Source organism: Myotis yumanensis, unplaced genomic scaffold (genome assembly GCF_028538775.1).
Source record: "Myotis yumanensis isolate MYYU_CA2020_CCGP unplaced genomic scaffold, mMyoYum1.0.hap1 SCAF_22, whole genome shotgun sequence".
Lineage (NCBI taxonomy): Eukaryota > Metazoa > Chordata > Mammalia > Chiroptera > Vespertilionidae > Myotis > Myotis yumanensis.
In genome coordinates, this window is record NW_027223773.1 from 12,459,313 (window position 1) to 12,484,586 (window position 25,274).

At 40.8% G+C, this 25,274-nt stretch overlaps 1 protein-coding gene across 8 annotated transcripts in view; it reads right to left on the bottom strand.

Moving 5' to 3' along the window:
- The window catches only part of AKT3 (AKT serine/threonine kinase 3), a 228,266-nt gene that overhangs the window by 65,909 nt on the left and 137,083 nt on the right, over positions 1 to 25,274 (bottom strand). For all 8 annotated transcript variants that reach the window (XR_011469357.1, XR_011469355.1, XR_011469356.1 and 5 more), the window contains 5 exons: positions 21,602 to 21,713; positions 15,166 to 15,313; positions 11,496 to 11,627; positions 6,772 to 6,837; positions 5,292 to 5,360 (listed from right to left, as the gene is read on the bottom strand). Coding sequence is in view for 5 of the 8 variants with exons in the window: in XM_070401367.1 (XP_070257468.1) it covers positions 5,292 to 5,360; positions 6,772 to 6,837; positions 11,496 to 11,627; positions 15,166 to 15,313; positions 21,602 to 21,713 (527 nt within the window). In the remaining 3 variants the exon portion in view is untranslated. The remainder of the gene's footprint in view (positions 1 to 5,291; positions 5,361 to 6,771; positions 6,838 to 11,495; positions 11,628 to 15,165; positions 15,314 to 21,601; positions 21,714 to 25,274) is intronic.

The window sequence follows — 25,274 nt, forward strand, 5'->3', positions numbered from 1 at the left end:
CTGTGAAACACTCACTCTGGGGTAATCGGCCTTGGTGCAAGAAGTCTGACTTCCCTGAGATTTCCCTGCTGAGCCATAACCACATGGAGAGGAATAACGGAAATCGACAAACACCTACTGAGTTTATGCAGTTCTGTTCACCTTATCTGATATTCTAGATATAAAAATCAGTATCTTAAATAGTAAGGCTGGTTACGTCTTTGCATTATTAATTTACATGCATCGATATATTGGTTTAATGATTTGGTTTAGGCAAATAGCTTTGAAATATTATAAAAGTATACACTAATATATTCCCAACTTTATTTTGCCTTAAACTTTATATGATAATGTCAATATTATAATGCAACCTTGACTTGGGAATTTTTGAAAAAGCTTTGGAAAAAAGCAACAGAATTCTGATATAGCCTACAGAGTGTAATAACTAAAATAGTTAGCAAAGAAATTAGCCTGTCAGACTCCTGACAATAAAGTTATTTATATATCTATAAATTTAGTAAAATATAAAAAAAATCATCACTATGAATATGAAATGATACTTTTAATTCAAAAACCACCCAAATCACACCTCCATAAATTAGTAACTAGAACTAGAATGCCGACTGCCAGCACTTCTGCCTTCTGCACATTTAAAATGAGAGGATTCTGGTTCACGGCAGACAGAATGCCAGCCCAATAATGAGGATCCGAAATAAGTAGGAGAGGAGCTCAAGACTGGCATGAAAGTCACAGGCACAAAATAAAACGAATTTCTATCAAATAAATTAATACATAGTGTCAATGAACAAAATAATGGACAAGAATAGTAAATGAGCGACAGTGTAAGGTCATTTGTATCCACATCAAGAATATAGACAGAATGCGAAGAACTTATCAGATGAATGACATTTCTACATAATGATTTTCCTTTATCTCCTAAGAGCCTCTTAACTTCCCAGAGATCTCAGCTTGAGAGAGAACCACAGAGGCCCGACTTGCAGGCCTATGAGCAATGCAGACATGAGCAAGGTGCTGGGGCAGAGTCCTAAGTGGAGACGCTCTAAACCAGCGATGGTGAACCTTTTGAGCTTGGCGTGTCAGCATTTTGAAAAACCCTCACTTAACTCTGGTGCCGTGTCACATATAGAAATTTTTTGATATTTGCAACCATAGTAAAACAGAGACTTATATTTTTGATATGTATGTTATATATTTAAATGCCATTTAACAAAGAAAAATCAACCAAAAAAATGAGTTCGAGTGTCACCTCTGACACGCATGTCATAGGTTCGCCATCACTGCTCTAAACCCAACTAAACAATTGACCACACCTTAGTCGGCTTTCAGTTTACACCTCCCCCTCCCCCCACCCAGATTATTTTTCTGCTCATGTGAATTTGGTAATATATAAGCTACAAAAAGAGCATGGACTGGCCATGCCAGCAGCAATGTGAATATTAGAGTGCTTTTACAAGTTTTCTACGAATGCTGACTTACTGCCCACCTAAGGGCTGCACTGAACTCACTTTCATAACCTTGATCTGCTGAGTTCCAAGCTACCCTGTACATGCTGTCCTTCAGCCCAAGTGCACCCCTGGTATCAGCCCAGGAAGACGGAAGAGCTTAGGAGCGAGTAGATGTGAAGTCCAATGAAGACTTTCGGTTGTTACCCCACAGGATATACTACACCAAGCATGTCAAACTCAAAGGCTAACATGGACCAAATAAATGAGGCATGCGGCCCGCGGGCTGCGAGTTTGACATGCTTGTACTACACTCTTATACGTAACATACTCTCCCTAATCGCTAAGGCTTCTCTCATCTGGCTCCTTCTGCCCAGGATCTGCCTCAGGCTTCTCCAGCTCTTGCTGAGCCTATTTCTCTGAATTCATATAAGGTAAATTCAATTATGATGGGACTCCATTATACTGACAGGCCTACAAGTCCCCACTGTTGATTTTTTGCAACCAGTATTTATTCAGAATCCACTTACATATAAGGTTATTTATGCCCTGCTAGTGTGGCTCAGTGGTTGAGCGTCAACCTATGAACCAGGAGGTCATGGTTCATTCCAGGTCAGGGCACATGTCCGGGTTGCAGGCTCGATCCCCAATAGGGGGCGTGCAGGAGGCAGCCAATCAATGATTCTTTCTCATCATCGATGTTTCCATCTCTTTCTCCTCCCTTCCTCTCTGAAATCAATAAAAATATATCTAAAAAAAGTGTGTTTAGTGCTTTAATCAATACTGGCAAACGTAGTGATAATACCAAGCATGGCCAAAAGTGTGCTAAACTCCTGTGCAGAATATTAGGCTGAAAGAAGTCCACATATTCCTAACATGTGGAGAAAGTATAAGAAATGTCTCAACTGTTGCATTTATATTTCAAGATAAATTCAGAACACAGACTGAAAGGATGCTATTGCTAATTAAAAGTCAACAGACCATAAGTATGAGTTGAGTGAAAACTCCTTCCCCGGGCCCACGAAAGAAGGCCATCTCAGGGAGAACGTTGGCTGTGAAGAGGCCTGGGATGCTGCTGTTGGGGGAAGTACCATAAATTTACCTGAGCTCGCTCTCCGCCAGGACAGTATTCTCCCGCTCAGACCGCTAGGTCTCACACACATGTTCCCCTCTGCGTGCATCTATGGGTGCTGCTGTGGATTGTATGTGTGAGTTCATAGCTCCCCTCACTTTACTTCTATTTCAGTCTTATTTCAAACACCTAAGTACTATGGTTAGTATTTTTCTACAGCAATTGAGTTTTCTGCATTTTCAGGAAGCATCCCTGGGCAGAATAAATGACAAGGTGAACCTAAAGCAAAACCAAAAGTAAATCAATCGCCCTGGACTTCCTAGCAGCTTCCCTTCCCAGAAGCGATGCGTTTAGGAACTGAAATAATCCCATTAAGTTCCACCAATTAAATAACTGTCTGTATTTATGAAGTACACTTAAAATATATGAGTACTTTTGATAACCTGAGAGAATAAATTGGGAGATTACATACGCAAAACTTCCATTTTTACTAAAATTGTACAAAAATAAGTAATTAAATTTTCATTATATATATATATATATGTGGCAATGCTATACTATCCATGTACTTTAAAATAAAATATCACATACAGATCAGCTCACCTGCTTTAATACATTAAATAATTTAGTCTTTTATAATATACTAGAGGGCCGATGCACAAAAATTTGTGCAAGAGTAGGCCTTCCTTCCCCTGGCTGCTGGCACCAGCTTCCCTCTGGGTCCGGCTTCGTCTGGAAGGACGTCCAGAATGATGCCCAGAAGGACATCTGGTCTAATTAGCATATTACCCTTTTATCATTATAGATTCCCAAAACAGAAATTCTGCAAAAAGAGAAGAAATGCCAAACAATAGAAATACTATAGGAGTGTCAATGCTAAAGAAAACCATTCCGCTAGTCTGAAAATACGCTTTTGTGTGTAAAGTTTTTTCAATAACCTTTAATTAATCAATCTCAGAAGTACTCCAGGTGTATAATAAAAGTACAAGTGCCAGCTAGCTAGCTCCCTCTAAGACAGTGGTTCTCAACCTGTGGGTCGCAACCTCTTGGTGGTTGAACAACCCTTTCACCGGGGTCACCTAAGACCACTGGAAAACACATATATAATTACATATTGTTTTTGTGATTAATCACTATGCTTCAATTATGTTCAATTTGTACCAATGAAATCGGGGGTCACCACAACATGAGGAACTGTATTAAAGGGTCACAGCATTAGGAAGGTTGAGAACCACTGCTCTAGGAAAAGATATTCAATGTGATCATTATTATAACAGATGCAAACACATGAAACTGTGTAAGGAAATTTCTCTAATTCAAGAGTGTTTCTCTGAGATTTAGCTGCAGTTTATAGATTTCCCTGTATTATTCTCCCCCCTGGTCATCTACTCATCCATCCATCCATCCATCCATCCATCCATCCATCCATCCATCCAACCTTTTCAAAACGAAGTTTATAATATTACCCTCAATACATTCTTGGTAAGTTCACTCTATTAATTAATTCTCCCTGATTGCAACCAAAAACCAGTGTTGATGTTTGTCTTTCTATCCACGCTCAGTTAATTGGCTGTTAAGACATATCAATCCCATACAATTCCGAGACACCCATCTTCTGTGTATGTTCTCAGACAGCATCTGACTGCAAGGGCCCCGTTCTGAAAGCTGGGCTCTGATGATCTCACTGCTCAAGTTCTCGCCCTGCGCTCACCAACCAGAGACGCTGCTAGATCATCCCCTGGGCCTGGAATAGCTTCTTCAATGAGCTCCCCCGCTGAGACCTCACTCAAGGCCTCCCCTAAACCCTAGGTCACCCATAAAGCAATCTCTCTTATGGATTTATTTGCACTGAGGCCTTTCACTCTATCTTCTAATTTGTAACACACTTATAAGATAAATGATGAACTCCTTCGTAGAAAGGACGGTGTCTTAAAACGTTATGATAAACTCACACTTGCCCAGGCACCGCAAATGTGCTCACCAAATGGAGAAGCGAATTTTTGCCATGAGCTCATTCCTACAATGACTTACAGGAGAAAATATTCTACACAGGATATTTAATTTATTTTGGAAAATGAGACTTTTAAGGTCGGTGAGATATAAGCCCCTACTTATTAAGTTTAAATTTACTTCAGAAAGCCCACAATGTAAAAGATTTGCCATGAACTATTTCAATAAATTATATTTTGCCCTCACATTGATTTAGATCAAAATAGGGAGGAGACAGGATGAGGACTAAAGCAATAGGTGAAATTTACTACTAATTGGATTCCTCTTTAAAACTGCGAGACCCCTTAAAATCTCTCTTAAATACAGTCACGGTTACTCTGACTACTATGCAGAAAAAGGGAAAACTTAGTCACAATGAGTCCTATAGTCTATTGTTCCACTGTGTTTACAACGAGTAAAAGAGTGTGTTGCAATTTTCACAGACTTAAGAACTTCGTAAAGCATCATAAATCCTACATTTCTAATTTTCACAATTAAATGATTTCATGATTTTACTTTTGATACATTTTTTTACACTTGAAAAATACAGGAAAAAGTAGAATATGATTACATTTGCCAATATATGAAAGAAGTTATTTAAAAATAAACAATCATTACATTTCATTAGGAATTACTCTGCTCCCATCTGCTGAATAGTAGAAAGAGCTACCCAAAGCCCTCCCGCGAAGCAGAGAACGGTGATATTACAACTTATATTTTAATAACTTTGTAAAACGGCTGGCAGAATTACCATGCAAATGCAGGTGCTGGGTTTAGCGGTCACTCACCTCGCCCCCATTGACATATTCCATCACAAAACACAAACGGTCTTTTGTCTGGAAGGAATATTTCAAGGACTTGAAATGAAAAAAGAAAAAATGTTATATTATAATCCTACATTGTTATAATGGCACCAAAACAGAACACTCAGAAACAGTAAGCAGTATGATGAAATGAACTGTTAGCATTCCTCACCAGTCTATTTCCCCTCGAGAGTGCTTAAGGTAGAGTTTATGGGAAACGTAAGACAATTGACGTTGAGCTCAGCAGTGGGTATTGCTAGGGGAAAATTAACACTTTAAGTAAAGATTAACTTAGAAATTGTGAGGCGCACCTCTCAACCGAGTGTGCCATCCATTCCACACTGTGTGGGTTCCCAAAGCTCTTATCCATAGATCGCAGAGCGAGGCCGACAAATTACTCTAGTGGAGGGCTAAGACAGTTATAGTCGTTATATTTGGGGATCTAATCATTACAACGTAACTTTTTGCACATAGGGTACATAACATGTAATTTTATAGGTTATAAAGACTGCAGAACTATCTTCATATACTAGACAAAAAACACACAACAATGTAACATTAAGTCTAGATATCTGATGATACCTGTGAAAATTCCTACATCAGGAAATCCTACATCTTTAAAAGACCCTTTAAAATCTCTTAAATACAGTCAAGGTTACGCTGAAGGGAAAACTCGGCCACAATGTGTACCCCTATGGTCTATTGTTCCACTGAGTTTACAATGAATAAAATCATTCCTCCTTTTGAAAGTCTAGCTGTTACTTTTAATCTTAATGTACTTCACTGAAATCAGAACTATATAGAAACTTTGCAAATTACGCCTCAATTACAATCAGTCAAGGAACAGGACTAAAAAAAAAATCGGTTTGCTTCGTAACTAAGTCACAGTTTATACTTTGTCTGGTGAAGAAATATCATGACTGATCCTGCCTTTCATGTCATGTGTTCAGCATTTAGTGAAAGCACTCTATCACTAACAAGAAGTCTCAATTTCTACAAAAAAGGCAGCAAAGATTTCTTCCTTTCACATGTGCAGACAACGTTGCCTGATCATGTATATATTTATATACAAACCAAAGAAGCATAAAACCCTTACGTTTACTGCTAATCTTTTCAGCTGGCCCCTTTTTAAGTCCACCATGTTCTCAGGGGTCTATTTCAAATGGCAGCGTTGATGTACTGCTGTATGAGTTATTTGTATTCAAGGTAGTGAAATTCATGGGAGGAAAAAAGAAATCTCCCAGAAGTCGTAGCTGCATAATGGGAGGGATTACAGATGCATGCATGTTGCAAATTCAGTCCTTACATTCCGATAATTTCCAAGAAATCTGACTTACAGCTTTCCACACAGAAAGGGCGCACCTGAATGAAGGGTATTGAAAATGTTCCTTTTCTTAGCTTAGTTCTGTCAAAGCCCCTCTCGTCTGAATTGTTGTGATGACACATGTGTCCGCTAGTCACTTACTGTCAAGAAGGGATGCCTCGTGTTCTTCAATACCCGGCTCTCGGTGAGGGTGTGAGCCACTTCATCCTGCAAGAGAAACAGGTAAGCCTTTCAGGATGTTCTGAGCACCGACAGAAAAACGTCACCATTTTTCTGAGCCCAGGAGAGGTAAAACCTAGAGACGGAAAAAAATTTATTAATTTATTATTATTATTTTAATCCTCACCCAAGGATATTTTTCCATTGATTTTTAGAGAGAGTGGAAAAGAGAGAAAGAGAGAAATAGTGATGTGAATTGGTTGTCTCCAGCATGAGCCCCGACCAGGGCCTGGGATGGGGAGGAGCCTGCAACAGAGGTGCATGCCCTTGACCGGAATCGAACCTGGGACCCTTCGGTCTGCAGGCCGACACTCTACCCACTGAGCCGAAGTGTCTAGGGCTGGAAAAAGATTTTGTTTTAAACCTTCCCCAGGCCGGGTACACGCCTTGCACAGGCGCTGAGATGCACCAACAGCCCTGTGAGGGCCCCTAGTCAGTGCCGCCCAGGGGCTGGAGCCCAGGTTGTCTGATCTCAAGTCGTCTCCCTCCATCTCAACCTCACTCCCTCACTCTTTCAAAAGGCCAGCTTGCTTCCTACTCAGAACGGGAGTCATTCATAATACGTGGCACACTGGATCACTCTCTTCCCTGGAAACCTGGTGTCCAGGGCGTCATAATCTCTTAATTCTCCTCCTTTGCGAGGTCACCTTTTCTGTCTTTTTGCTGGTTCCTCACCTCTGAACCCTCATCCTCTGGGTGCCCCCAGGACTCTGGGTGCCCTCAGCCAGACTAAGGCTCAGTGTACAGCAAGCATGTCAAACTCGCAGCCCATGGGCCGCATGCCTCGTTTATTTGGCCCGTGTTAGCCTTTGAGTTTGACATGCTTGGTGTACAGGGTACATGGCAATCAATGGTCTTCCAAAGCTGACTTCTCACCCCCAGGCTGCTTCCCTCAATCCCGGGGTGGATATTTGATAGACTTAAACTGGAGTGTCTAACAAAAATATCAAATCAATTATGTCCAAATCCTAATTTCTAATCCGCCATCCAAAAGCTTGTTTCTCCCCCACGAAAACATCACCCGCGTCACTGTGAATATCCTTCCCATTGCTCGGCCAAGAAATCGGGCAACGACCCTCAACTCCTCCTTTCTCTCCTCCCCTACGTTCAATCTGTCAGGCCATCCTGTTGGCTCTTTGGCCAGAGATGAAGGGCTGCACACCGAATACCGCAAGGCTTTGAAGGAACAAATATATTGAAGGTGAAAGGATGCAAACGATAAACAGAACAGAGCAGGGGCAGGGGTAGCCTGCGCGTTATCAGAACAACAAAAAGGTCCTAAGAGACACAGAAAGTGACATTATGTGTGTATTAATAAGAGGTTCAAAATAATAAGAATTATAATTATAAACATTTATGGGCTTAATAACAGACCATCAAAATACATAAAACAAAAATGGACAGAACTGAAGAGAAAATATTTAGTCCCACAACAATAGCTGGAGACTTCAATGCGCTTGGCCAGCCAGACAGGAAATTGTAAGGAAATAGAAGACTGAACACAGTAACCACCCAGGTCTATGGACACCCACGGAACACTCTACCCTGCACAGAGCGAGCCGTCCTCTCCAGGGCACGTGGGACAGATCCCAAAGATGCACCATATGCTATGCCACAAATTACGTCTCAATTGATTGAACAGGTAGACATCAGACCAAGTACCTTCGCCAACCACGCTGGGATACAGTTAGAAGTAAAAAACTGCAGGAAAACTGAGAAAGTTATTAATTACAACTAATGGTTGAAAGAAGAAATCATGAAGGAAATTAACGTAGAAAATACTGAATAATGAGTGAAAAGAAAAAAAACATACAAAATTGATGAGACTCAGGAAAAGCAATGTTAAGGGGGAAATCATAGCCTTAAACACTTACATTTTTTTTTTTTTTTAAAAGATCCCTGGCAGGTGTAGCTCAGTTGGTTGGAGCATCACCCTATACACTGAAAGGGTGCAGGTTTGATTCCCAGTCAGGACACATACTTAGGTTGTGGGTTTAATCCTCAGTCGGGTTGTGTCTGAGAGGCAACTCATCGATGTTTCTCTTTCTCTCCCCCTCCCTCTCCCCCTCTCTCTAAAATCAATTATAAAAAGTAAAAAAGACAAATCCTCCCGTGAGGGTTAAAAAAAAAAAAAAAAAGAAACAGAAAAAGACCTCAAATCCACAACTAACTAACTGCACAACTTAAGGAACTAGGAAGGGAACAAATTAAACCTAACGCGAGCAGAAGGAAGAAAATAATAAAGATTTAAGCACAGATAAATAAAATAGAGAACAGGGAAAATCAATGAAAACAAAGAGTTGGTTCTTTGAAAAGATTAACAAAATTGGCAAACCTTTAGTTAGTGTAAGAATGAATGTATGAAGAATGGGGGAAATAGAAAACCATCAATACTAGACCATGGCAATACTTGTAGTAGACAAGATCCACTGACAGATGTTAATAGTGGGCAACATTTTAAGAAGAAAAAAGGCTATTCCTCTAAGACATTTGTTAATTAAAAAGGGAACCATCAGAACGTTACCATGGCTAACCCTGGCAGACACCAGTTTACCAGATGATCAAGGTAATGTCCACAGTAATAAGGCAGATGGACTTCATTCACTGCTGAGACGAGGCCGAGACCGGCACCTCAGGATTCAAACCCCAGGCCTTGTCAGACTCGAAAATGTCATATTGTTAATCACTTCGCTATGAATGAGCCTATTTCCCTTCAAGAAACTGATAAATGAACTTGTTGGGGAAAGCAGCGAGGACCTACAGCAAACAGGATAGTCTATCATTTGTGAAATATACCCGGCTTTGTACAGCTACTCAGAAAAGTATAATTAATTAGTGAGATAAGACAGAATCCAAGAGAGGCTTATGTAAGAAAGGAAAAACGGAATGGAGATGACATTTACTCAGGCATGGTACACAGCAGGCGGTAATCATCATCATCAGAGCAAATACGTAACAATAATATATTTATTTTCATTTAATGCAATGTTAATTTTATTCAAACTATAAGTAAATGTATTCAATAATGATGGCAGGTGCTATTCCATTTCTTTATTCATTCCTTGGATCTTGACAACAGCCCTATGAGAGGGACACGATCAGGACCCTCACTTTCCAGGTGAGAAAACCAAGGCAACAAAACGTTGAATAATGTGTTTGGGATCGTTTAGTTAGTAAGTAGCAGAGCCTACAGAAAACACCAGTTTAATTACCATACATGTCAGGTGTTATGCTGAATCCTTTACATATTCTATTCGAAATCAGATTCTTTTTTAAAAATATATATTTTTATTGATTTTAGAGAGAGGAAGAAAGAGGGAGAGAGAGATAGAAACATCCATGATGACAGAGAATCATGGATTGGCTGCCTCCCGCACGCCCCATGCTGGGGATCGAGCCCACATCCCGGGCGTGTGCCCTGACCGGGAATCGAACCGCGACCTCCTGGTTCATAGGTTGACGCTCAACCACTGAGCCACACCAGCCGGGCCAACATCAGATTCTTGTCAGGGAACACTGCTTCCCACAAATAAAATGTTTACAAATGAAAAAACTGCGATTCTCCTGGGCTGCTCCGCTCGCTGCGAGCTGTTAGCATGCTTGGCCTCTACCTGACCACAGTCAGTCTTTTCCTTCCGAGTCATCTTGATAAGCGTATATGTCCCCCTCCCACCCCCCCCCCCCCACCCCCAAATATGGTCAAATGTCCTCGAGGGAGTGGTACTCCCCCCAAAACTGCTTGGGAAAGGTCATTAGGTGGTCATTTGCAAAGCGGGGATACAATCCTAGGCCCGTCTGCGTCCAGGTCAACATTCCTTCCCACACCAGCACTGACTACTAAGAAGCTGAGGTTGAAAGAAATGTCCAAGACACAGGAGCGTAACCTCACCAAGTGGGAGGAGCAATTCACCCCAGACAGGAAATACTGTAAGTCATCGAAAGCTGAAGTCGTCTACAGCGGGTAACAGTAATACTATATGTCACTGTCGAATTCAGCAAGACAAAGCTTGGACCAACTTACAAAGTAGATCAAATTTGCCTCTGGAGGGAACTGGGATTTAATTTAGAACCCTGAGAACTGGCATCATTAACGCGTTCATTATTTGCAGAGGTGAACGAAGCTATGAGAAGGTGTTAGGCCTCCTGAAAAAAATTTCAAAAACTATTGCTTTTAGTTTCATTATTCTCGTATTTTCAAATTTATTAAGGCTGTTTTTCCATTCAACAAATATAAGCTGTATAATTTATGAGTACAAATCATCTGTTATTCTAATCCCTCTTATTCAATAAGAAATTCAGAATGTTGGGGGGAAATAAAAAGCAACATTAGTGCAATTAGTGATCGAGTTCACAAATATATAGTAAAAACATTCTCCCAAACACACATAGAATAAATATTTCTATCTCCTCAAGGTAATAAAATAACTTCAGTATATAATACTTAGATAATACTTAGATATACTATATAATACTTAGATAATACTATACATGTTTGAAAGTTTTCATACTACAAATATTAAGATAATAGATGTTGTTAACAATAGCCTACAACCAACGTTTTGGTTACTGAATGGAATTTCGACACTAACCATGCGTACGTGTGAGGACACACATGTGTGTACAGTGTAAACAAAACTTACAGTTACCTTTGCAATAATAACTTCTTTCTTCAGAATCTTCATAGCATAATACTTCCCACTTGCCTTCTCTCGAACCAAAATAACTTTCCCAAAAGTGCCTTTACCTAGTAGTTTCAAATAGTCAAAATCATTCATTGTCTGAAAAATACAAATTAAAAAATATATGAAATATTTCATGCAATTTATTTGTAAATATTCCACTCATCTGCAATATCCACTCAGAAGCAAATTTCACCAAGCGCTCTCTGTAATGAGTAAGAATCAGATGGCACTGGCTGCCCCATCGGCAGTCATAGATGCTGGAAACCACTGAAGCGATCCTCAGATACTGGAGACAATAATTTTGAACCTCAAATTCCTCAGCTACTCAAATTATTAGTCAAAGAAAACTCCTAGAACAGATGGCTGTGCTGGTGAATTGTATAAACATTTAAGGAAGAAATAACAGCAATGGTGTACAAAAATGGAAAAGGAGAAAACATTTCCCCGATTCATTTTATGAGGTAACCATTACCCTGACACCAAAACCAGACAGAAACATTATCAGAAAACTACAAGCCAATCAATATCTTTTATGCAAATACATGTAAGAATTCTAAAAATGTTACAAATGAATGCCTATGTTTATTTCCAACATTGTATACTACCCACAGTTTTCCCGAATGTCAAGTTATGGCGTGTTAAGCATTCAATGGTATCTCTAGTTCAAAAGAAAAGCAGCAAGAGGCATTGGGAAATAATAAAGTGCATTTATTAATTCAACTAACAATCAAACAAACGGGACTAAATATACAGAATGTTTACTGCCCCTCCTCCCTGATGCACCTGTCACTCTTCCCCTTAGGAGGCGGGGTCGACCTTCCCTCTCCCTGGGCTGGTGCTGGTCCAGCGGTGAACACAGCAGAGCCCCACACTGCCAGGTCCACACCCAGCCTTCACCCTGTCCGCTCGGGCTGTGGGAAGCCTGGGCTTTTGCTGGAAGGAAGGGAGGTCCCGTGAGGGGGACCCAGAACCCAGACACGTGAGAAAGGCGTTCTGGCACTTTCCAGCCCAGCCCACTGCCAGGTGAAGGCAGCTGCCTGGGAGATAGGTTGGCGGCCAGCAGAATTGCCCAAGCAAACGGGGAAAGCGTGAGAAATAACACCCAGGGATTGTTTGAAGACGTTAAACTTGGGTAGTTGGTTCTATGCAATAAAGAAAAACATTGTTCTCATGAATAGGATAAAGCTTGATTTGAGTAGGACCCTCCTTGTGGTTCTTGTTTTGTTTTCCCAACATGTTAGTATTTTTATTTATTTCAGAGAGAAGGGAGAGAGAGAGAGAGAGAAACATCAACCATGAGAGAGAATCATTGACTGGCTCTTGCACTCCCCACACTGGGAACCGAACCCACAACCCAGGTTTGTGCCCCAACTGGGAATCGAACCGTGAGCTCCTGGTTCATAAGTCAAAGCTCAACCACTGAGCGACACCGGCTGGGCCCTCCTTGCTTTTTTCTTTTTTATCTAAAATCACCGGAAAATAATACTTGCTGTATCCTATTACTTAATGTCATATCAGCTGAAACTGAATCCGTAGGGGTAAAACCAAAGAAGAATTTTTAAACCGCTTTATGACATTCTCAGATGAAAAGTAATATGTAATTATAAAGTATTACTATAGTCCTCGAGGATGCGATTCTCAGGAACAAGGAGAGTTTTCAAAAGTATGACAGTCTTAACTCTCAATTTCACAGCTTCTGCCAGTTATTCTGTCAATCTTTAAAAAAAGGAATTTGCATGGAAATTGATATTAGTAAAAAAAATTCTATGTGATAAAATCAGAAGCAGATTTCATATCTATTTTGACAAACTTTCAGAACATTTGAAAGTATCTTTGATACCAAATGCTCATGTTCAGCGTGGTAGACACAGTAATTATCTAGTCTTTACAAATGAAATGTAACCTATTACACAATGTTTTCCTCTTTTGGACGGTGTTAAAGTTACAATAAGATTTCATTCAATAATGAGAGCATGGTTACTCCCCAGAAAAATTAATTACCCAAAACCCAATTCTAAGATTTGTTAGGTAAACATTTTATATAGAAATACTCTTTCCTTTACATAATCTCCAACATATCAGTGTGGCTGCTTTAGGCTAAGACATACATGTGCACACATCACAAGTGCTTAATAAATGTATTCAAATCACATTATAGATTCTAGAACAGGGGGGGGGGCAAACTTTTTGACTCGAGGGCCACAATGGGTTCCTAAACTGGACCGGAGGGCCGGAACAGAAGCAGGGATGGAGTGTTTGTGTGAACTAATATAAATTCAAAGTAAACATCATTACATAAAAGGGTACGGTCTTTTTTTTTTTTTAGTTTTATTCATTTCAAACGGGCCGGATTCGGCCCGCGGGCCGTAGTTTGCCCACGGCTGTTCTAGAATATAAGAAAAAGACTGCCTAGTCCAAAAATTTGGTTAAAATATGAATATGTAATTGAAGAGGAATACAAGGAATCACTCAGAAAAGGACACAGAAGTTCACCCCTCCACCGCCTGCCTCTGGTTCTCTCTCTCAGGAAAGGGAAAGCTCTACTCTGATCAATTTCTACAACGACTGGGCCAGGCAGTGATAGATCACATGACCTCAGAGGTCCCACCATCTCTTCTCTCTCTCTCCAAACGCTAACCATAGCTTTGAGTTACTGTAGCCAGGCATCTATATATATAAAAAGCCAGTGACCAGAACACTGGTCGCTATGATGCCCACTGTGGCCAGCGAACCAGCCCAATTGGGGGGCGGGGCACCTTCCCCCAGTCAGCCCCACCCCTGATCAGCCTCTCTCACCCTGATCGAGGGCAAGGCGGCCGGCCAACCCCGCTGCCACCATTCCCCACCAGCAAGCCCCACCCCTGATCGACCCACCCTTTGATCTGCAGCCTCTCCCCCAGGCCGGCCCTGCCCCTGATCACCCCCCCAACCCCAATAGGAGACAGGGCCAACCAGCCAACCTCCTGCAGCCTCTCCCCTCAGGAGCCCTACCCCCAATGGGCCCCCACCATCCTGACCGACCTGCGGCCCCTACCCCTGGCCAGCCCTCCCCTGATTGTCCCCCCACTCCAATAGGGGGTGGGCCTGGTCGGCCAACCTCCTACAACCCCTCCCCCCAGCCAGTCCTGCCCCCAATGGGCCCGCACCACCCCTATCCTGGCTGGTCCGGCCCCAGAATGACCCCCTGCCCCAATAGGGGGCAGGGCCAGCGGCCAACCTCCTGCAGCTCCTCCCCCAGGCGGGCCTCACCCCAGATAGGCCCCCACCACTCCATCAGGGGCAGGGCTGCCAACCAACTGCCTGCAGACCCTCCCCCTGGCCGGCCCCGCCCCCACTGGGCCCCCACCACCCTGATCGGCCCTCGGCCCCTCCCCTCAGCTGGTCCGGCCCTGATAAGGCCCCAATCAGGGTGGGCCAGCCAGCCAACCCCCCACCATCTCCTCCTCCTGACAGGCCAGGCCCTGATCTGCCCCAATTGGGGCTGGGCCATCCGGACCCCACCCATGCACGAATTTGTGCACTGGGCCTCTAGTATAAGATAATAGGCTGCCATTTTTTGCAAATTGCCATTTTTAGCACATTTCTTCCATACTCATACGTGCGCCAAATAGAGGAGCAAGTCATTACTTCCTACCTTTCTTTTATGATGGGTTGCAGAAGCATCCATCTCCTCCTCCCCTATATTATCAATTTGTGAGGTTGGACTGCAACAACTCATCCTCTCTTCCTCTTGCCTCTGGAGTCTGTCTGCTACGGCCTGAATAGCTTCCGTCCATTCTTCCCTATAGATCAAGTGCAAATTCTCATTAACAGAGGATGGTAACCAATTCGAATATTTCCTTTTTATATGAAATATATACAAATAAAGTCTCCATGATAACACACACTCACACACACACACACACACACATGCATGCAAGCACACACATGCGCACACACACACAGGCTCATGAACACATTCTCCCACGCTTACTTCAGTGTGGAATTAATCCCAAGAAATTAATTACAGCATAATGTTTGTTGTAGCATTTATTTGGAGGTATGTTAAGAAAAAGAAGTAAAGGATTATAAGAAAATTCAGTTAAAAGTACTTTAAAAGTACAGTTACATTTTAATTGTCCGTACTCATCTTACTTACAAAGTAAAATTGACCCCCAAAAGTTTTTTGCACTTATTTGTTGCACTTACCGTAGTCATCATTGACATACTCAAGATCTTCACTGTAGTCCAACAAAAGTTCTAAGAAAAGGTTTTCAAAGCCAAAACCTTTCACTGTTCCCAGATCATAGGCAAATTTCTTTTTTTTTTTTAAATGGCAGGCATAAATTGTAGCTTAATTAATAAGTCTCTTGAGCACTAATATAAAGCTTTTACTTTTTGACAGTTGTCTCATCAGATCAAGGATCATTTATTTCCATATAAGTTTCAAAATCAACTTATAGATTTCTTAAAGTCCATTAGAATTTTCAATGGAATTGCATTAAATCTATAGATCAGTTTGGAAGGAATTGGCATTTTAATAAATTAAGCCTTCCAATCCATGAATATGGTATAGCTCCGCATTTATGTAGGTCTTTAACGTCCCAGAGCAATGTTTTGGAATTTTTCTGTGAAAAGTTCTTGCACATCTTCAATTGACTTTATATCTAAGTATTCTTTATTGTCCAGGGTTTTGTAAATTTAATGTTTTGCTAGTATTTAGAAATACAGTTGTTTATTGTACATTGACTTTTAACCTCCAGACTTACTAAATTCATTTCTTAGTTCTAGTAGCTCTTATTTTTCTGGATTTTGTAAACATGCAACCATGTTGTCTACATGTACGGGCAGTTTTACATGTGTTTGCCTTTTTCCTAATGCGTTTGCCTTTTTTTTTCTTTTTCTTGCCTTATAATACAGAAGACCAGACCATCAATACAATGTAAAATAAAAGTGGTGCGAGCAGGCATTTACTTTGTTCCAGGTGTTAAAGAGAAAGCATTGAGCCTTAACCTTTGAGTATTGCATAAGCTGTAGGATATTTTTTTGGTAAATACCCTTAAGTTGAATAAGTTCCCTTCTCTTTCTATTCAATAGGGTTTTTGTTACAAAGGGATGTTGAATTTTGTGAAATATTTTTTCTGTTGAGATAATCATGTAGTTTTTCTCCTTTATCCATTAACACAGTAAGTTTAGTTGGGTTATTTTCAGACTAGAGGCCCGGTGCACAAAATTCATGCATGGGTAGGGTCCCTAGGCCTGGCTGGTGATCAGAGCCGATCGGGGACTTCCGGCTGCTGGCCGGGGCCTGCTCCTCGGCAGCTGGCTGCCAGCCAGCACCTTCCTTCATCCTAAGCCACTCCCTGGTGGTCAGCACACGTCATAGTGAGTGATAGAACTCCTGGTCTCCCGGTCAAACTCCCGTTGGGGACACTTCGCATATTAGCCTTTTATATGTATAGATGCTAATGCAACTGAATTCTTGGGATAAACTCCATTTGGTCATGGTGTATTATCCTTTATATATATATATTTTGTAATTCTATTTGTCAAAATTTTGTTAATAAATTTGGCACCAGCCCTAGTTGGTTTGGCTCAGTGGACAGAGCCTGTGGACTGAAGGGTTCTGGGTTCAATTCAGGTTGCAGGCTCGACCCTTGGTCGTGGGTGTGCAGAAGGCGGCCGATCAATGATTCTCTCTCATCATTGATGTTCCTATTGCTCTTTCCCCTCTCCCTTCCTTTCTGAAATCAATAAAAATATATTTTAAAAAAAGAAATTTGGCACCTATATTTACAAGTATATTGGACGTATAGGTCTCTCTTCTTATGATAGTTTCGTCTGTTTTTTTTTTTAAATGAGGGTGACCATTGCCTTATAAAATGAGTTAGGAAGTGTTCTCTTCTCTATTATTTTCTGTAATAGATTTTGTAGGATTGGTAATATCTCTTTAAATGTTTAACCAATGAAGCCACCTGGACTTAGAGTTTTCTTTGAAAAAAAATGTTTTGCTTACTAATTCAACTTTGTTCATTAATACTGGATTGTTCAAGTTTTCTAGGGTTAGTATTGGTAACTTCTGCCTTCTTTTTTTAAATTTTCCTTAAAAACCTTTCAAGACATTTCCATTGTATTAATTTTGTTTCAAAGAACTAGCTTTGTTTAATTGATTATTCTCTACAATTTTTCTGTTTTCAAGCCCCCTGATTTCTCTATTGTTTCCTTCTTTCTGTTAGTCTTGGGTTTAATTTACTCTATTTTTCTAGTTTCTCAAGATGGAAGCATAGATTACTGACTTGAGAACTTCCTTCTTTCCAAATATGGGAATTTATAAACTCCCTCTAAGCACTCATTTCACCACATACCACAAGTTTTAACATGCTTTATTTTCACTATCATTTTTTTAAAACTATTTTCTAATGGCTCTTGTGAATTTTGTGTTTTGACCCAATGATTATTAAGAGGTGTTTTATTTGATTTCCAAATACTGGGGTTTTCTTATTATCTTGTTGATTTCTAATCAATTCTACTGAGGGCAGAGACCATATTTTGTATAATTTCAATATTTCTAAATATATTAAGAATTGTTTTATGATCCAGAATATGATCTTCTGGTGAATGTATTAAGTACATTTGAAAACAATATGTATTCTGCCACTTCTGGGTATAGATATCAATTATATCAAGTTGATTGATAGTGCTATTCTATTTCTATGTCTTTGTTGATTTTTTTTTGTCTAGCTTCTCTATCAACTGCTGAAAAAGAATTTTAAAGTCTCAAAATATGGTCCTGGGACTGTCTATTCTCTTTTAATTCTGTTACTGCATGCATATATATTCATAATTGTTATACCATAGAGTTCAACTGACCCTTTTAACATTCTAAAGTGTCCTGGTACTCTCAGGTGATCCATCTTATTTTGTAATCTCATATAATATAGCAAATCTCTTTCTTATATTTACTGTTTGCAGATCTTTTTCAATCAATTTCTTTTCAATCTACCTGTGTCTTGAAGTTCATCTCTTAAAGACAACACATAAGTGGGCCTTGTATTTTCATCAATTCTGAAACTCTCTGCCTCTTACTTGCAATGTTTAATCCATTAATATTTAATGCAATTATTTATAGGGTTGCACCTGAGTCTACCATTTGTAGAAAATACCAAGTGTCAGCAAGAATGTGGAAAAACTGCAACTCCTATGCACTGCTGTGAGAATGTCAAATGGTGCAGCCACTATGGAAAACTCTGTGGAGGTTCCTCAAAGAAATAAAAGTAGAACTACCTTAAGATCCAGCAATCCCACTTCTGGGCATTTGGCAAAAATAAAATGAAATCAGCATCTTGAAGAGATATTTGTACTCCTGTGCTCACTGTAGCATTATTAAAAATAGCCAAAACATGGAACAACCCTACATGTCCATTGAAAGATGAATGGATAAAGGAAATATGGGATAAACATAGGATGGGACATTATTATGTGCTACAACATGAATGAACCATGAAGGCATTATTTCAAGTGAAATAAGCCAGTCACAGAAGGACAAATATTGTATGTTTTCACTTATATGAGACATCTAAGGTAGTCAAATTCATAGAGGCAGAAAGAACAATGAAGTTTGATATGAGCCAGGAGAGGGGGAAATGGGAAATTGCCATTCAATGGGCATAGAGTTTTGGTCATGCAAGATGAGAAATTCTAGAGATCTACTACAAAGTATTGTCCGTAGAGTTAACAATACTGTACACTTAAAATTTGGTAAATTTCATGCCATGTGTTTTTAATCACAATTTTTAAAATGTACTAGAAAAGCTAAGAACATTTTGAAAAAAAATAGCAATAATAAAAGGCTTGCTTTATTGAAAGCTAAAAGTTTGATAAGGCTTCTCTAATTAAAACCATGTGATCCTAGTGCTAGAATAATAGAAATATCAAAAGGGGGGGAGAAAAATACTAAAAATACAAGTATTCAAGCATAATTAGTTAGAAGAGAATGGATTATTCAATAAATGGAGGTAAGACAAGAAGCTCTTCTTTTGGAAAAATAAATTCCAAACTTCTATGATTAATGAAATAAATATAAGATTTTAAAAGATAGAGTAGAGATATTTGCAACAGGTAAGTATTTTAGACTGGAAGACAGAGTAGAAAAGATACAGAGTTTTTCTAGATCTTAATACATCTAAGTCTCCATTAATATTAAAGCAATATAAAATATCCAAACACCAGATTCTAGGTAAATTCAGGAAACAAACTCTAACGCAAATACAAATATGCTGGTTTTCATAAAACTGCTTTCTTCTAGTCATAAATGCAAATGAAAACTGATTATCCAGAAGAGTAGTATGATAATATTGCAGGAACAGCAAACTAGTTTAGTCTTAAGATATGACTTAAGTCCAGCTTTGCGAACACAAAGGCAAAATGAATCAAGTTAGATGGGATGTTATAAATCCATGAAGACCAATATTTTCAAAGAATATATCTTGCCATGGGAAAAATCCCATTCATTCAACAAGTCAATAAACACTATATCGGCCCCTGGACTGTCCGCTAAAAATAAAATGATGATCAAGGAAGACATCATCCTTGCCAATCAAGAATCTTATAGTCTGCTGAACAAGGCAGGCAAAGATTATAGTAGTAGTATACCAGATGCAAAAGGTCCAAGGAGATAAGGAAGTATATAGCAGCGGGACCTACCTAGTCTACCAGTGTCAGAGGCTTTGTAGGAAATGCAACATTTTAAGCTCAGATCTGATTTCATAGGAATTACATAGGAATGAGCTCAACCATAGTTATGGGCTAGCAGTGGTCGGCAAACTCATTAGTCAACAGAGCCAAATATCAACAGTACGATTGAAATTTCTTTTGAGAGCCAAATTTTTTAAACTTAAACTATATAGGTAGGTACATTGTTATTAACTTAATTAGGGTACTCCTAAGGCTTAGGAAGAGCCACACTCAAGGGGCCAAAGAGCCGCATGTGGCTCGCGAGCCGCAGTTTGCCGACTATGGGGCTAAGGTATAAGCAAACAGAAGACTCAGCATAGATAAATGCCCAGGGCAGATGGGGGTGGCTTTGGAGGGAGGACACACAAAATTGTATGTGCACTGAAGACCTAAATACATCTCACAGAATAAGACTGGAAGTGTATAAAAAAAACCATCAGTCCTTAACTCTGGTTATAGAATCAGATTATGAGTAATTTCTAGATCTTTCCCATTTTTCTTTCTTGTCTATGTTTTCTGCAGCAACATACATTACCATTTTTGTTTATTGATCAAAAAAGTATTATTAAAATAGTACTTCACTATTTACTAGATTTTAGGGGGAGGTTCTGAGGTTTTTTTTTTAATCACACAAGTTTCTTAAGAACTGATTTATTCATTTGGAAAATAGGCTAAAAAGATTCAACTTCACAGAGTTGCTGATTTGAGTCAAGTATGGTAACATATGCGCAGGAAAATGAATTTGTGCTGGTGGTTGTTGGACCTAAGACAGTATCAGAGCCCCCAGATGAAAGGGTATTGGACAGAACTGGGAAAGGGAGGGGACTCCAGGAAATAGCGGATCAGGAGGATGAAAATGGGGCCCTGAGGATGCTGGGAGCTGGTTGGAAATGTGTTGCACTCCCCACTTCAGCAACGATGACGGCCAATGCCAGTCAGTCCTGGTCCTTTCTTCCTCACTGAGCTGAGACCCCATCTCAGCATCCTCCTCCCGATACTCCAGGCGGCCACCTGACTGATGGCATGCGACCTGACACCTTGGCCATCTCTGGCCTCAGAAGTCTAAACACAAACACAATCCTACAATTATTTTAAAAGATGTAGCTTGGTTATTAAAAAATGTCTTCATTTAATGTTGTTTTCTCTTAAGAAGTATATCTACCAGAACTTCCAGATATTTTGATTTACAATTTTATAAGTTACTCATCTCTTATATCAGAATAATAATAATACTTAAGGGACTACAGCATTTTACAAAGGTATTTACATATATTTACAGATGGTGAGGTCAGACACACAGGTTTTTAGATTGACCGTTGCTTTTTCAGAAAATGGGAGAAAAAAAATGACTCTCTTACCTTTCCTCTGGAGTATCTACATGAAATGTTCTCTCTATAACAGTGGTCCACTGGAGACATCTGATAATAAATGTGTTTGGCTTTGGTCGTTCTGTTTTCATTAACTGGCATTCTAGTGATAAAATAAAATGTCTCTTTGAATATACTTACATTTAAACCAAGAAACAAGCAGTTGCAAACTATAGAGTTCTATTCTACACAAAGCCACTGAGCTCTCTCAGCATTCCAGGGACTACACAGCTTTCCCCCGATACATCCTGCTGCTCTTCCCTGTATTGATACCTTTGCTGTCCATTCATTTGACCCCGATCCATACGTGACCACCAACTGTCAAAAAGACACCTGTTCTCTAAGGTGAAGTTCAAAGCCAACTTCTTCCATGAGGCCTTCTATGGAAGAATGACCATTCCTGAATCCCCCCCATATTCTCAGAACTTACTATTGTCTGCCTCATTCTCCACTCAGCTTAGACTACCTTATACTATTATTGTTTTAAGGCATCCTTATCTCTCTACCTAGATTATAAGCCTTTTGATAGTACATCCCACCTGTAACTTTTTAAAAATATGTTTTTATTGATTTCAGAGAAAAAGGGAGAGGGAGAGAAAGAGATAGAAACATCAATGATGAGAGAGAATCATCAATCAGCTGCCTCCTGCATGTCACCGAGTGGGGACCGAGCCTGCAACCCAGTCATGTGCCCTGATGGGGAATCAAAACCATGATCTCCTGGTAGATGGGTTGATGCTCAACCACTGAGTGACACCGGCCAAGACACCTATAGTTCTTATTAATCACAGCCCGTAGAGCCAGTCAGTCACCAAGCGATCGATTCTGTCAAGGAATATCTAGGAAGACTTCAAAGAAAAGGACAATAGTGCAGTGGCTAAAATATGGGTTCTAACCCCAGTGTGTATGGATTCAGTTTTTTCCCTATCATGAACAATGAACCTTGCAAGTGAATTAAGGCCTTTGCTCTTCCAACATTAAATGAGAAACAATAAGAGTACCTGTAACATACAACTAGTGTGTGGAGAAATAAGAAATCGATGTAATCCTCAGCGTTGTGTGTGACACCATGAGGTTTCAATCAGGCTAGCTGTTAGCTTTAAGGACTGGATACGCGGTAGCAGACAACCAGAGGAAGTACAGCTGGCTTGTGTACCGATACTGCTCTTTTGAAAGAAAGTAATTAACCCCTGGTTGAAAAGTTCAACAGTGTCTTGTTCATGCTTATCCTTTTGGTCCATTATTTTGGTCCATTATCTCCATTATTAGCAACTATCAACTGCCATTCCTACGTCTTTATGGGACCAAGTCATCAATCATATTGAACCATTCATTTTATATAACGAAAAAAAATCACATTCTAAATCAATACGTTAAAATACAAAAATGACACTAAAATTGAACAGGAAAAGTGGTCTCGGGTTGGGATTTTTGGAACTATCTGTGCCTTTCTCTCCGGAAGTGTCTGGCTTTGTTCAGATCTGAGAGCATCGTCTCCGCCCGGAGAATGGTCTCGGGGAGCCTCCCTCATCTGGTAGCGAGTCAGCACCGAGAGAAGAAAATAATTTCCCACCACATCCAGGGCTCTCTGCCCTTCGTGCACAGCGGTAACTACAGAGCTGGATCTGAAGCCACAAAAACTAAAACTTCAAAAAACCATGTTAAAACAAGTGAGCCAGCCAACAGGAAAAGTTCTGGGTTCTTCCGTGTTAGCTACAATATGGGCTCAGGAACACACCCCACAGCTCTCTGTAAAGTGAAGGCAAACCTGCCATGGCTCATGTCTAAAAACCTTTATTCTTAAAGGGGACTCCTGTTCTTAAAGGGAATTCTTAAAGGGGATGGTGGTGAATAAACAGTCAATACTTCTTCAGAAGAATATTTTCCATTTAGTCATGTAAAGATTTCCAATTCAAACTCGGCCGATTTAAAAACAAAAGTAGAAACTTCGGCTAGAGATTCTGAAAAGCTATTAATCAAATGATCATCCGTGATATCTCAAACCATGTAATACACACGAATGAAGCAAGTGCCTTACATGAAATGCCAGGGAGCTAACTTTTATTGTATCATAATCTGTGAATACTCTTCAGTAAAGTTTTTGTCACACCGGAATTTAAATTAGCTATACTAGTTAAAAATCACCCGAACAAATGAAACTACAAACTAACTTCCAACATCCTGCTGACTTCACACCATTCTGAACCATGGACCACCAGCTTTATTCAAAGCTGTGATCTGTCTGTAAACCTGAGAGCCGACGGAAGAAATGGCAACGTGCCAGGTCAAAAGCCATCTACCAAAAAGAGCTGTTCGGGATACGTGTCAGAATTTTATTGAAAAAAATTAAATTTTATTTCAACATTAGTTCTATTCTTTTAAAGTAAATTCTGCTAACAGTGAATGTGAAAAACAAAGGGATGATAACCGGTTCCATTATAATTACATCACAGACTGTACTGCCAGGTGTGAGTTATAGCAGAGGGAGTTTAGTTTGAAGCCCTCACTTATAAAATCTCCCTCCTGTCAGAGTCTGGGGCGCGGCGTGGGACCCAGAGTCAAGTCCCCGCCCACCCGCGCGTGCATCAAAATTGCACCAGACTGAGCCCCGGCCAGCCCCACCCTCGTCAAGCCCCGCCGAGGGGGGGACGCAGCCTCAGGTCCCCCAGCCCTGGTGCCGGACAGGGGGCGTGGCCTCAGGTCCCCCCCCATCAATCCCCGCAGGGGCGGGGGGGCATGGCCTCAGGTCCCCCCATCAATCCCCACAGGGGCGGGGGTGTGGCCTCAGGTCCCCCCCCATCAATGCCCACAGGGGCGGGGGTGTGGCCTCAGGTCCCCCATCAATCCCCACAGGGGCGGGGGCGTGGCCTCAGGTCCCACATCAAGCTCTACTGGGGAAGGGGGCGTGGCCTCGGGTCCCCCCATCAATCCCCACTGGGGAAGGGGGCATGGCCTCGGGTCCCCCCATCAATCCCTGCTGGGGCGGGGGGCGTGTTCTCAGGTCCCCTGTCAAGCCCTGCTGGGGTGGGGGTGTGGCCTCAGGTCCCCCAGCCCGGCCCAGCGCCACTGCTGATGGGTCGTTATGGCATCACGGTGTGATGACCATTTGCATATTAGCCTGTTATTATTATGATTATGATGATTGCGGCTATTCTTATAAAAGGGGCAAAACACATTTTTTTCCTTTTGCTGAAAAGTTTTTACTGTCCAGGGGGCAAAAAAGAAGGGTGGCCAAGGAAGCCCCAGCACACCAACCTTCCAGAGACTCATTCCACGGCTGTCAGGAAGGGGCCGTCGCTGTGCCAGCTGATCTGGTGATGAGCCCATGGGGGCATCTGCCTGTCACATTCGCCGGCAGCAAAAGCTTCCTGTCCTTTGTTGCATAGAGCAACTCTATGTTGCTCTTTTCATCTGCGGGACACATCTAAGAGGTGTTCTATTATTATCTTCCAGTTCATAAAGGAGCTAATAGAGACTGAAACTGGTTAAATAACTTGCCCCCAAACCTACACCTTGCAAGTCACTGTACGAACATTTACCCCCAGGTCTACGTGAGTTCAAATGCCCTGCTCTTTCGGAGAGAACACGCTGCTCATAAAAATGCCTTTAAACCATCAGGCATCGTCTGTCCATGTTGCCTCCCACTTGGAAAGGTGTTTCCACT